General features: G+C 43.1%; 1 protein-coding gene across 1 annotated transcript in view; it reads right to left on the bottom strand.

The window, feature by feature from the left end:
- FRAS1 (Fraser extracellular matrix complex subunit 1) overlaps positions 1-12,820 on the bottom strand; it is a 150,618-nt gene that overhangs the window by 38,586 nt on the left and 99,212 nt on the right. Inside the window, exons 27-30 of the mRNA XM_069855071.1 lie at positions 12,091-12,175; positions 8,836-9,162; positions 5,680-5,833; positions 1,781-1,959 (exon numbers count right to left, since the gene is read on the bottom strand). Coding sequence (XP_069711172.1) covers positions 1,781-1,959; positions 5,680-5,833; positions 8,836-9,162; positions 12,091-12,175 — 745 coding nt within the window. The remainder of the gene's footprint in view (positions 1-1,780; positions 1,960-5,679; positions 5,834-8,835; positions 9,163-12,090; positions 12,176-12,820) is intronic.

The following is a 12,820-nucleotide window of genomic DNA, read 5'->3' as shown; positions in this document are numbered from 1 at the left end:
CCTCTTCTTTGCTAGATCCAGTTACGGCTTTATCTGTCTGCAGGGATGGAAGCCTGAACTTGAATTCAACAGAGCACTTTGTGAGCAAGAGCAGACTTCAGCTAAGCTTTATTTCAAGCAAGAGTGCATAACAATGCAAGCTCTGATGAAATGAAATTATTTTAGCCTTTTGCTGGACCTGTTCTGAGTTGCCATCATTGACAAAAAATACTGATGAAAACTAAGTGTTGGTCCTTCCCGTGATGCCCCTCTCCGCAGCTTAAGCCCCAGACAGATGGGTTATGGTCTCCCAACATGACCCAGGCCTTCGCGGCTGCCTTTCTCAGCAGGGCTCTCCATACAATCATTGCTACCACTTCAAGATACTAAAACCAAACATTCAACTCATATGAAATGCATACTCTATAAGAGAAATGCAGCAATTAAGCCAAAGATTAGCTTGTTCAACATTGACACTCACAAATTCCTCATTATCACTTATGTTAATTACTTTAGAAATTACCTTAATTGCCTCTCCGGTGCTACAGTAATCGCTTCTGACTTGTAAACCAGATGTAACAAATACTGCATGCGAGTGTTCACGTAGGCTTAGCATTATGGGAGGTTGTTAAACCTTCCAAGCAAACAGCAAGGACCTGTCTGAGGAATTTTATGGCTGTTAAACCTGTGGGGAGGTGGGATTTATTGGAGTATTACATCTGCAGGGAAGCATTTGTACCCTTTTGTCTGTTTGCAAGAAGTACGCTATAGCAAAAATTAAATGACTAGCTCAGGGACTGCAGAAAGCAGGGGAGTTGCTTGGTTTGGGGGCCTCCAAAGCAAACAATTTTTAAAAAGGCACTTGGAACACTTCACACTTGGAGTAAATATTCCAGGTTTTACGACAGGGCATTGCCAGGCAGTACTAAGGGGTTAAACCCTCTGTCTGAACTGTAAGTGGGGCATCAACACTGCAGGGATATGAGCTGTAAAAAGACTCTTTGCACAGGGAAGTCCAGGACTGCCAGGCAAAAAACCACTTCTTGTTCCTATTTCATCCCCAAAGCAACCCCAAGCACATCAGTAAGGTGTGGGAAAGGACAATCCCACCCTACAAGCAAAAGGCTAGTGGAGAAGGGATCACTCTCACAGCAAGAATCACTCTCTGGACACACTGTGTCACGGGATGTTACAAACCTGCTAGTTTCATCCTGCAGAAGTTTGAAGTGTTTGCCCATTCACTCTGGGGACTTGACCTCAAAGAGCTCTCCTGCTTCGACAAGGTAGCAGGCACTAGGATAACGTCATTACTTTTCTAGAAAACCCTTTCCTCCCTGAGATGGAATTGTTCTTCAGAAAATCACTCCAGCTATTAGTTTAATAGCTTAAATGTAGGATGCTGCTTGAAAGTCAATTTTCTCTAGTTTTGCCTGTGATTTGACATCCCGACGGTTAATGCCACTGTGTGCAGATCAACACTGTGGGGAGCTGGCTGACTGACTCCACTGCCACATATTAAAACCTTGGAGCCCCTGATCCAGTGGGAGGTGTCCCTGCCCATGGCAGAGGGGTGGGACTGGATGGGCTGTGAGGTCCCTTCCAATCCAAACCATTCTAGGATTCTACAATAACTGTATATAAATGGAAATACATATTTACATACATATTTGCATATCCATGCATGTATTCATGTATGTGTATCTATTAAAATTTTCCCTCACAAGATACAGGGAATGGCAGACTCAAAGAAAAACGCCAGCAGAATTGCTCCATGACCCCCCAAGGATATGAGAAGGAGTACCTGGAATTGGAAGGAGTCACTCTCTACTTCGGATCCAGAGTGCCTATACCACACAATGCCCTCATTGATGTCCTGCTGGGTAAAAGAGGTTGTAGATGAGGCTGCTCTTCCATCAGGCAAAAGCTGCCATGAGTCTGCTGGACCATCTGCTGGCATTGGGACCAAAAGCACCACCTCACCTGGGAAAAACAAAGGCAAACAGCCAGGGCGCAACTTGTGAGAAAACAAGGAGGAACAGATACCTTTTTAACAGCTAATAAGCATCAAAGACAAATGTCTTCACAGTCCTAATCTTTTTCCATCTAGTATGACTAACAGAAATAGGAGCAGAACTCCTGAAAACCACTAATGGACCTGGAAACATCTCACCAACGCAGGGAAATTTCACCTAGATCAAGTCATTTGTGCAAGTACATAGGAGAAATGCACAGTCAAGCGAAGAACTGGAACTGCAACTTTAAACTCCCAAAATGTCATTCTGCCCACTGACCACTCATTTCAACCTTGAAATGTACCCGTCTGATAAATGGAACAGAAAAGCAGATGCAAAGGACTTGTCTCACTTTTTGGGACTCCTGTAAAGGGGTAGAAGTGTGACATAATCAGGGTTAAAAAGCATTGCAGCAGGCTATCCATCTTCCCCTCAAGGGTACAGCTTCAGAATCAGAACACAGCATACTGATTTTTTCAAGGTCAGCTCTTTTCTAGCTCTTTTGGGGACTTATTATGCGAAAAAGTCTACTCAACTGCCTTCTCTGAACAGAAATCTTCAACTAAAAAGAGCTTTTCAACAGCTGTAGTGAAGGGCCTCTGTATCACAGGCTGTACTGAATGCCTGTGTGCCCTAGTTTGTAGCATTTAGATCTCCAACATCCAGATTATTTCTGATCTTTGTAATAGAAATTGATTCTCAGCTGGACTGAAACATCCCCGGCTTCACTGTGGATGTGACAGAGGAGCAGGACTGGTGCATGTCCCACTGGTTATCACCCTTCCTCACAGACGCCTGCAAGGGCTGGATTTTGATGTCACTACTGATATTCAACAGCCTTTAATACAAACCCATCATTCTAATAAAATTACTCAAGGAGCCAAGTGCTTCCCACATGGAGAAGGGGGATCAAAACCTCAGCCATCAGTTTCACCAATGCACACAGTTTACCTAACGACACACATAAATGAAATTAAAACCTGACAAAGAACTACAGTATCAAAATAAAAGGCATATTTGTGTATTTTACAATGTTTTGGAGTTAACATAGAATCTGTGAAACAACGATACGTTTCCCCTTTCTTTACTATTCCTGACTATATGTAATTTAGTTACCTTTAAATAACTTGTTAGCTGTATGTTGTGCTTTTCTACTGGTCTTTGAACGCACCCCTTGTGACTACCAGTTCCAAAGCCACATGTATTATAAATCACTTCAACTCTCCTTCTCGCATTAAACACTGTTATGCAAAATACCCATCATAAGCTCTCCAAGTTCATTTCCCAAATCACCCTCAAACGGTTGGAGTGATAAAATAACTTAGCAAGCTGAAACATCATACTTCCATTTTATCATGAAACTACACTATTATCCCCTTATCAGTGCCCTAACTACAGTCCCAATCTTATGCTCATGGGAGTTGGCCACCTTAATCTTTTGTGTGATTTCTAAAGATGCTAATCACGTACCCAAGCAAGTTAGGGCTTGTGAGTTGTTTATCCCTCCCAAAGTAAGAGAAGAAACAACCAGAACACACAATTGCTTGAAGTAAGATGCACGTCAATGTGTCTTCTTATAAAATAACACTTAACATGATCAGAAGGAACTACTCTGTGATGTTTACTTACAGAGTTTATGAATACTGTTCCATTTCAAACACGTTTTTTCCTACCTGTTGATAGGTTACACCCATAAATGTACAAGTTGTGCACACTTAGGCAACTTTCTGCAATATGTGGAGCCACACAGCTGCGATTTCCAGAACTGTCTTGAGGATTCGGGCACTGCAGCCTCATTTATTTTAAGAGGAGTGAGTGCTTGTATTGCTTTTCATTGGCTTTAGAAATTTCATCCCCTATGAATGGATGTCACATGGAGCAGCTTAGGGTACAACAATACCTACTCAGATAGAAGTGAGCAATTTTGCCTCATAACAGAGCTGTGTTGAGGCATCCTGTGTGTTTGGAACAGAGGCAAGGAAGACACTGGTTTTGTTTCTTGTGACAGAACTAGAGGTCCAGCACAATGAAATCCTTCAAAACATCAACTGCTCTCCAGTGCACAATTACACCAAAGCAAATCAAGCCCTACAGAAGAAGGGATCTGGAGAGATCCTCTTTCCCCAGTTATACCCCTTTGATTTGGTTTCAGTCTTGAAAGAAAAGGCAAGAAGCCTTCTGGGTCCAGGCGTTTGCTACAGAAATGTAGTGGATAATTCCAAAGCGGTTTTCTTTCCAATCTAAAATTTAAATTATATATTTTCTACAGGTAAGAAAATCTTTTCCATGACTCAGACAATAGGACAGGCAGATAAACCCTCCTTGATTAAGGACACATTTCTCTACCTTATTTTTTCCTCCCTTTCTTTGAAATAGCAGTTTAGACAAAAATTTGAAGTTCATTGATCCATACTGCTTACTCCTCACCTGCAGCTACAAACCCATTTGTGTTATTGCAATTAATTACAGTACAGATAAATATAGTGATACAAATACAGGATTATAAATTTTGGTTAGGGTTAGGCAGGAGGAGACAAGCTCCTCTGGGAAAAAAAATCTTGTTTTCAAGTAAATGCTTATTAAAAATGAGAAGACAGCCCTTCATCTGCATAAGACTAAAGGGAGAATACAAATTAACTACTTCTCTTTTAAATTGCAAAAATAACAATCTATGTTTCAATCAGGTACTGGCAGCTGTTATGGAAACCAGTCTGTCCTTAAGGCAAAAGGCAAAAATCAGCATCGATGTTGCTAAAAGGATCCTCTTATTTTCTCTGGCTCCACAAATTAAAAGCAAAGATCTCATTTCACAGAAGTGTGAAATTTATTATTTAAAGGCATAGTTCTAGTGAAGAAAATGGTGATTCTTAGTGAGAAAAGAACATTTTTCTTTTCTGTCCTTACTTCCTTTCCCATCAGATCTAATGCTTTCTCTTTTTCATCCAGTTTCTCTCAGTTTGTGTCTTAGCCACAGATCCCAGTGCCTTCCACACTCCTCCCTGGCCTGAGTCCAGAAGTTATTTCATAAGCTGTACTCCTAGGCACAGGGCTGCTTGTGAAAGCCATTATTCTGACAGACAGGATCAGAGCCTCCCTAAAGGAATTTTGAGACAAAAATTATATATGGATGAAAAATGTATCCAGTTTCTGTTTGTCAGTAACCCCTTCCACTAGCAGAAATTAAATCAAACGTCATGGAATTTAGGGAGTTCTCCAATCCTTCATGGTAAACTTGTGCTCAGCAGTTTTTAGAGGTAGATAGCACTTTTTGCTGCTTTTAAAACGGATCTTCATTGTGGAATGTTATCTTTTGGCAGTAACATTCTGCTCTCACAATTCTGTAAATCCACCAAAATTTAACTACCACTCAAGAAACATGGTTACAGAAGTTCAGACGACCAGGCAGGACCGGAGTACTTCATTACTTTGCGTGCCCATTTGACTGGGAAAAGATGAGGCTAGCAGCACTTATTCAGCGTAGCTTTGTAAGGAAATATTCCCTCAAATGCTATTTGTTGTGGGCAAAATACAATGGAAGAATCCCATTCCATAGGTAAAGCACATCCTTTCCTCCAGAAGTAACCAGAACCTTGCACTTCGATTTAGCGGATGGGCACCTCGGAGCACATGGGGTGAAAAGCAACACTCAAAAGCTGGTTTTTGACACCAAAACTCCAAAGATATTTACCGTGTCTTGGCTGGTCCTTGATGATGGTGTAGGTTATCTCGGAGTCACGGGCACCAGGCAGCTTGGCATGCAGAATTGTCTTGGAGAGCTGTAGCATGCCTCCCTGGGGCACCCAGACCAGGGAATTTGTCACCAGCTGAGGGCTTCTGTCATCCTGCAGGCAGAGGGACAGCAGGAAAAGGCTTAACTGAATGTCAGCAATTTCAAGTCAAAAGGAGCAAGCAGAGTATTTTGGAATTCCTTATGCATTCAATCTGGGTTGCCTGCTTCAAGAACTGGTTGTGCATCCTTCAGAACTGACCTTGTCAATAGGCAGATCACAACAGGCCTTGCTAAGAAGTCCCTTCCCAGCTTTCCTGCAGCCCCTTTCAGCACTGGAGGCTGCTCTAAGGTCTCCCTGGGAGTCTTCTCTTCTCCAGGCTGAATGACCCCAGCTCTCTCAGCTTGTTCTGGTATGGGAGGTGCTCCAGCCCTTGGATCACCTCTGTGGCCTCCTCTGGACTTGTAATATGTCCAAGTCCTTCCTGTGCTGAGGGCTCCAGAACTGAACTCGGGGCTTCAGATCAGGTCTCATGAGAGCAGAGTAGAGGGGCAGAATCCCCTCCCTTGTCCTGCTGGTCACTCTTCTTGTGATACAGTCAGGGATACTGTTGGCTCTCTGTGCTGCAAGCTCACATTTAATTTGTAATATGCTTACTTTGCACAGTGTTAATTTTTAAATGCCGTATGATCTTTGACTGTGTCAGGTCAAGAGCTTCCCTCCACAACGCTTGCTTTATTCTTCTAAAGGACAGTGAAGAATAAAACCAGATGCTGTGTCAGCCAAGAGCACCCTGCCACTATAGACGACAACTTTCCTCCGACCTCATTGATTCGATCCCAACATGACACATTCAGGCCAAGCAAAGCATAACATTGGAACAGGAAACAAACTAAAAACATATTAAAGGTTCCTAGTTTTATGCACTAACCACACTTCAGAGAACTTCTTCCTGCATTCCCCCCAGCCTCTCAGACAAGAAAGACTTTTGTATCCCATCCCCAACGGGCAGATTACGAGTAGGTCTGACCCCCGCTGACTTACAGTACGCAGCCTGCAATCATATTTTCTAGGGCACGGGGTCCTTATTCCCCAGTGAAGCACCAGTGGTGCTCTGCCAAAACCAAAGCACCAGCAGGTTTCAAGTTAACTTTGCAGAAGCTGTAATTGTTAGAGAATGCCAACAAAAATAGACAGCAGTGCAAATCGTTATTAAGAGCTCTCAAAACAGAGGCCAGCTGCTCAGACTACAGGAGACCAAAGAAAGAGTTTGGAGGGGCACACAGGGAAAAGCAGGCTTTCAGGAACCAAAGCGACTAAAACAAGGAATACCCATTGTGAAGAAACAAACCACTACAATTCCTAATATTTGGAAGGTTGTGTTGCCCTTCACTTATGCTTTCACACTTCCACTGCAGTGCTCCTGGGATTAATGCCTGGGAATTGTACCATCTGAGCCCATGGAATAGGAATCCTAGAGATGCCCTTTCATAGCCAGACCGACGACGTAAAACCATCCAGCACCACTTTATAACAAGCTCTGTGTACTCAGATAAGGAACATGGTTTACAGACCACACCTCAAACTTCCACATCTCCAGCCAGGGTCCTACAGGGCTCTTTTTCTCCATAAATCTTGGAAAAAATCCCAAGAGCTTCTCTCTGTGTGTCATAACAGCACCTTCAGAGAAAAAAACCCTGCCTGTATTTCAGCTCCCTAGGCTACTGCACGAAGACAATAACTAGGATGAGGCAAGAGTTGGGTATCTGCCAGCTCTCCCCTTATACTAAAAGCTGCTCCGCTCTCACTTCTGTCACCATCTTCATTCTTCTCTGTAGCCAAAGGCTGCACAGAGACACTTGGAAAGACAATGAGAGACAAGGGAGCGCAAAATTGCTAATAAAAGAAACTGTATTCAGCAATTCACCCTTGCTGGCATTTATGAGAACCTGCTTAATCAACAGCAACAATAAAAATACGCTGCAAACGGCAGAGTGGTGTCCAAGCATTTTTACAGGTGTCCTGATCCTTAGGGCCACATAATTGATCTGGGTAAAGAAACCACAGGCAGAGTTGCTCTTATTCCAGGAGGCTGACAACTCAGCACCAGCCTTGAAAGCAACCCCTTTTAATTTCCAGCCTGAAGTGTGAGTCGTGTCACTAATTACCACTCATTACTACCACGGCTTCAGGAGCACCCCCAGGGTCTGAATGGGATCAGACCCACTTTGTGCTAACTAGACAGACGTACATCGCACTTCTAAAACCTTCCTTAACGTTTTCATGTCCAAGCTACTGTGAAAGACGCCTAATACAGCCGAGGCGTATCTCCTCCAAACTCCTTTTCACAGTGTGGAAGCACTCAGATGTTGTGTAACTCCCAGATCCATTTATAAAGACTGCAAACACCGAATGGGTTCTCTGACAGCTCTATTTTTCATTACCCTTTCACATTAACTAAAGGATAAGGCAACTTCCAGCTTTTTTCCTTCTATTTTATTACAATACTACATTACCAGAACTGAAATGCTTGCATGCACTTCAGCAAGTTTATTTTTTCCAGGCTCCTCCACACATATTGTACCTATTTCACGCCTTGTTTGGCTGGGGTTTGTTCCATAAACAAATGGTAAAACACCACTGTTTCTAATTTTACAGCTGTAATCTCTATAGAGTTGAATACAAAACACCACTTCGTGTCCAAATACAGGGGAGTCAAACAATTGTTATTTGATAAATAAAAGTGAGAAATAAAAATAGTAATTATAATTTCTGAATTTAGGTATCTGTGCCCTGTCCTTGGTGAATTTATCAAACAGAAAGCCCTTTCTCTGCCCCATCCACTCGTTCTCTCATTCATTGCCTTTACTGGTGCAAAAGTCTCACCTGCAGCTCCAGCAGATCTTTTTATCAAATAACTACAAGCTTTGAATTGTCAAAGCTGCACAACGTGAGCTGAACAGCTCCTGCTGCAAACCAGAACTTCAGGTGACCTCCAAAGCTCGATCCATCCCCTACTTTCTCCTGTTTCTGACCACAGCCTGTCAGTAATGCAGTATTAATGACACCTCAGGGACCTAGGGATACTTCTAGAGGGCTCACGTCACAGCACATACCTTGGGAGCAATCCTAATGCGGAACAGGATATTCTGGAAGTGGTACCCATCGCTCACTTGTAAAAGCACCACATCATCCCGGGTGTCAGAGCCATCATGAGCGTAATGGAGTAGCCCGCTGGCAAGGTCATCAAGGTGGAACAGGTGGGCTGCGGATGCCGAGACCCCAGGAGATTTCATCAGCTGCCCGTGACGTGGAGGCTCCAAAACCATCAGCACAACATCCTGAGAATTGTCACCGTCTCTCACACCAAGCAACAGGTCCGATATAGTTCCAATTTCTCCTCTGCGGATAAGGAGGGCCTCATTTCTGAACACATATGGGGCCTGAAACAAAAGAAGTTCTTAGAGGTTTGCTAAACCTTAGCAATTTGATTATGATCAAAGTTTGGGAGGAGACATGGGGGTTAAGGAAATTAGTTCATTTCATCCCTGGAAATCCACTTTTAAGCGGCAAAAAATATCTCTCCACACTTGCCCCTGAAGCAGGCAGATCTAAGATTATTTAGCAATTTAGACTGATTTAGTTACATTAAAAGAAGATTCTCATGCCAGGGAAAGGGAAAAAACTTAGGACATTTATACAGAAAACCATTTAGTTATCAGCCAGAGCCTGTATTTCCTTTGCTGTCTGCACAGGTAGGAGGCAAGGGACACCGCTTTGCCTTATTGCCATCCATGGAAATTCAAATGGACACGTAGACCCCAACTATTTTGGGGGGTCTACATGTTACACACATGACCGCAGGCCCACCTGGAACACCTACACCTCAGATAGTGAAGACTGCTCTCTGAATAATCAGTTCTGGGTGGGCTGAGACACATCACATTTTCCCTGTGTAATGGGAAATGTAATCCCACAGCTCTGGGAAATTCAGACATCTTTCAGAGCACTGATGTTTGGAAGTAAGAGCCCATGCAACCCACGTGTCCAGGTCATCTGTTTAAAATGAGTTGCGGAGAGGGGAAAAAAGGAAGCAGGAGGAATGCTGGGGGGTAGAATAACCTACGCAGGATACTGATATCAGTGAGGTAAACAGAGAGGCAGAAGATTCAGTTAATGCTTCTAAGTAGAAATGAGTCAATCAATAGGCACTGAGTTTTTGCTTGCCTCGAACTGACTAAGTCCATCTCAAAGACAGCAAAGCTGGGTGTCATCAGCATCATTATTCTTTTATTTTCAAAGCCTCCATGCAGCCTTATTCATCCCAAAAGGAAGATCAGCTACACATCACGTTTCTGCTGGTTTAAGTTAGTTCCCTAGTTCTTTGCCATCAAGAAAGTTTGAATCTGCAGTCTCTATCGATCCCAATAAACATCGTTTACCATCAGTAATTTCTTGCCTCAGGAGGGGGCTGATGCCACAGAGACAAAGTCAGAGCCCTGGGGACATCCATCAGCAGGCCAACTGCTGCTACCTCACCTGTGTACAACTTATCCGGGTTATTAAGGATCAGCAGGCAAAACTCCTATTATTAAATCTCACTTATGTATTCCAGGGCAGTGACTGCAGCTCTTACTTAGGTGAACGTCCTACTGAGGTAAACAAGAGATTAGACTGAGCAAGGATTTCAGCACCAGCCAGAATCAATACACACACAACAGGATCAAAATCCACAGTTTCTCTTATACTAAAGGTCAAACTAGAACATTTCTAATTTCCAGAAGTGATGGAGTGACTAATATGGACTATAATGATTAAAAGCAACAAAATGCAATTTAAAAAACTAATAAATCCTAACCCTGAAGCTACAACCTCTCTAGGACCCCAGTGCAGTAAAATGCAGTGCAAAGCCTCAAGATTGTCAGAGAATCACATGGACTGTGCAGCTTAGAAAGAGCAGTTTCCTATAAGGAACAATAAATCTGGTAAATTGGAGCCCTCCGCAGCTCCCTGGCATGGTATGTAGTGACCCAGACAGCAGCTCACAACGGTTTTGAGCTGCTAGCTATGTTCCTGCTACATTCAGCATGAAATAAAGAACAGCACCAGCACCTTTGGATACAAACCCACTGCAAAGATTAAAAGAAATTAATTTCTTAAATTACATGTTGTAAGAATGGATGCTGAGTCAGGTTTGCAGGCAGGAAGGAGTCAGCACTAAAAGAGAAACGGTGATAGCCAGATTTCCAGTTACAGTTTTATCAAGCCATTTAAAGCTCCTCTGAGGATGTAAATGGGCCTTAAGTGTAGCTGACTCACATTTGCACTTTAAAATCTGTTTACACCACTGGAATATGCCAAGTAGCCACAACAACTTCGGTTCAATCACAGCTATCTGATTGTGCTCTCAACTATGGAAAAGGTTTGACTATGGAAAAGGCTCAGCGCAGGCTGCAAAGCCTCCTTGGAAACCTGGATTCCTTTCAAGTGAGCCCAGGGTGAACCCACTGCCAGCACGACCAGCAGCAAGCGGGAAGCCAGGCCGACTAGCTCTAGCACATCCACTGGAGCAGCACTAGAGGAACATCTGTAGCTTGAGTGGGAATCACAGCCTACCCAGAGGGATATGATGGTGTGACGTGCTGACAGGCTGAGCTGGGCACACGCAGCTTGGCTGGGCTTCAACAACTCCTCCTTTCTGCAGTGCTGTCCCTCTCCCTTGACATGTATCATGCATGTCTCTTCACACATTGCTTTGCGGATAGCCAGCCCTTAGAAAAGGAGTCAGGAATGTACTGCCTGTGTTCCATCTCTTGGGTGAAGGCCCTCCACGATACTGTGCTACAGACTTTAAATAATAGCACGAGAGGCATGGACACTTGACAGTACCATCGACTCACCTAAAGTGGCGAGCAGTTCAAGAGACACACTTTAAATAGCTCAAGCTGATTTAATTCCCAGCTGTCCTAGAACAGAGCATTTAAGTAAATGCTCTTGACTGTCAAAGTATCCCTACCATAGGGATCAATCATCGTTCAATTGCCCTGCAGTAAGAGACTGAACTAGACTATCCACAGATCCAAAGAATAATTTAAGCAGCAGGGACTCCTTTGCCCTCACTGATAATTGCTCTGTGATTGCACGGCTGTAATTCCCTGCACAAGCCAAATCACATGGGCCAGCTTCTTCAGTCACTTACCCCAAGCCCATTTCTCCCACATGACTCCCACTGCCTTTCAACTGAGCGAGGGATGACCCACCTGCCCTGAACGCCAGCTCAAGCTCTGCCCAGCTCCTTTGTTATCACTGCAATAAACCAGGGCTCCAAAGAGTAGAAAATCTGAGGTTGTTTCAAAGCTTTGTTACATTACCTGTGTCGAAAATGCTTGAACGTTGACCACCTCAGGATGAGAGAAGAACTGGTGATCGCTGACCTTCAAGGAAAACTGTCCTTTCCTAAACAAGTCCCCAACAAACCAACATACAGGATAATATAAATTAACAAAGCACTCTTACATAGTGAATGATAAAAATATTAAATATTCAGTAAAAATGATGAGCTTAGCAACAGAAGCTTTAGCTCACTTTTTTTCAATTATGTTTTTATAGTATTTTTGTCTAAAGATTCACAATAGTCACAACATGTAATAAAATACCTTTAACTATGCAATAATACACCCTTATTTCCCTTTAACTGATGCTACCCACGTAGGATGGCACCTCCAAGATAAAGCACCAATTCTAAATGTCACTGCTAAAGAAAAACATCACTTATCTGGCTTCGGAACTGAAGCTCCCACCTTTTTGGCATTTTTGCTTCCTATTTATTTTTCAATAATGCCACCTTTAACCTTGAACACCAAGCAGCTACTGTTCTTGTGACTCAATCCTGATGTTTCATTGTGACTACCAGGCACAAAAAACATACCCTAAGTCCAGTGGACATGAGTTAATCCTTGGCATCAGGAAAACACTCTGAAAGTCTTAACCAAGAGCAACGGATCAAAGAACACCCTAATACATATGGGGAGAAATTTAGAACAATTTCACTGGTACCAGCCTAGTCCCAAGGCTTTATGGTGATGTAAATCAAGTGTGAAA

The sequence above is a fragment of the Phaenicophaeus curvirostris genome, chromosome 4, assembly GCF_032191515.1.
Source record: "Phaenicophaeus curvirostris isolate KB17595 chromosome 4, BPBGC_Pcur_1.0, whole genome shotgun sequence".
Taxonomy (NCBI): domain Eukaryota; kingdom Metazoa; phylum Chordata; class Aves; order Cuculiformes; family Cuculidae; genus Phaenicophaeus; species Phaenicophaeus curvirostris.
The sequence above is the reverse complement of the archived record's forward strand: the minus strand, read 5'-3'. Positions and strand labels throughout refer to the sequence as shown.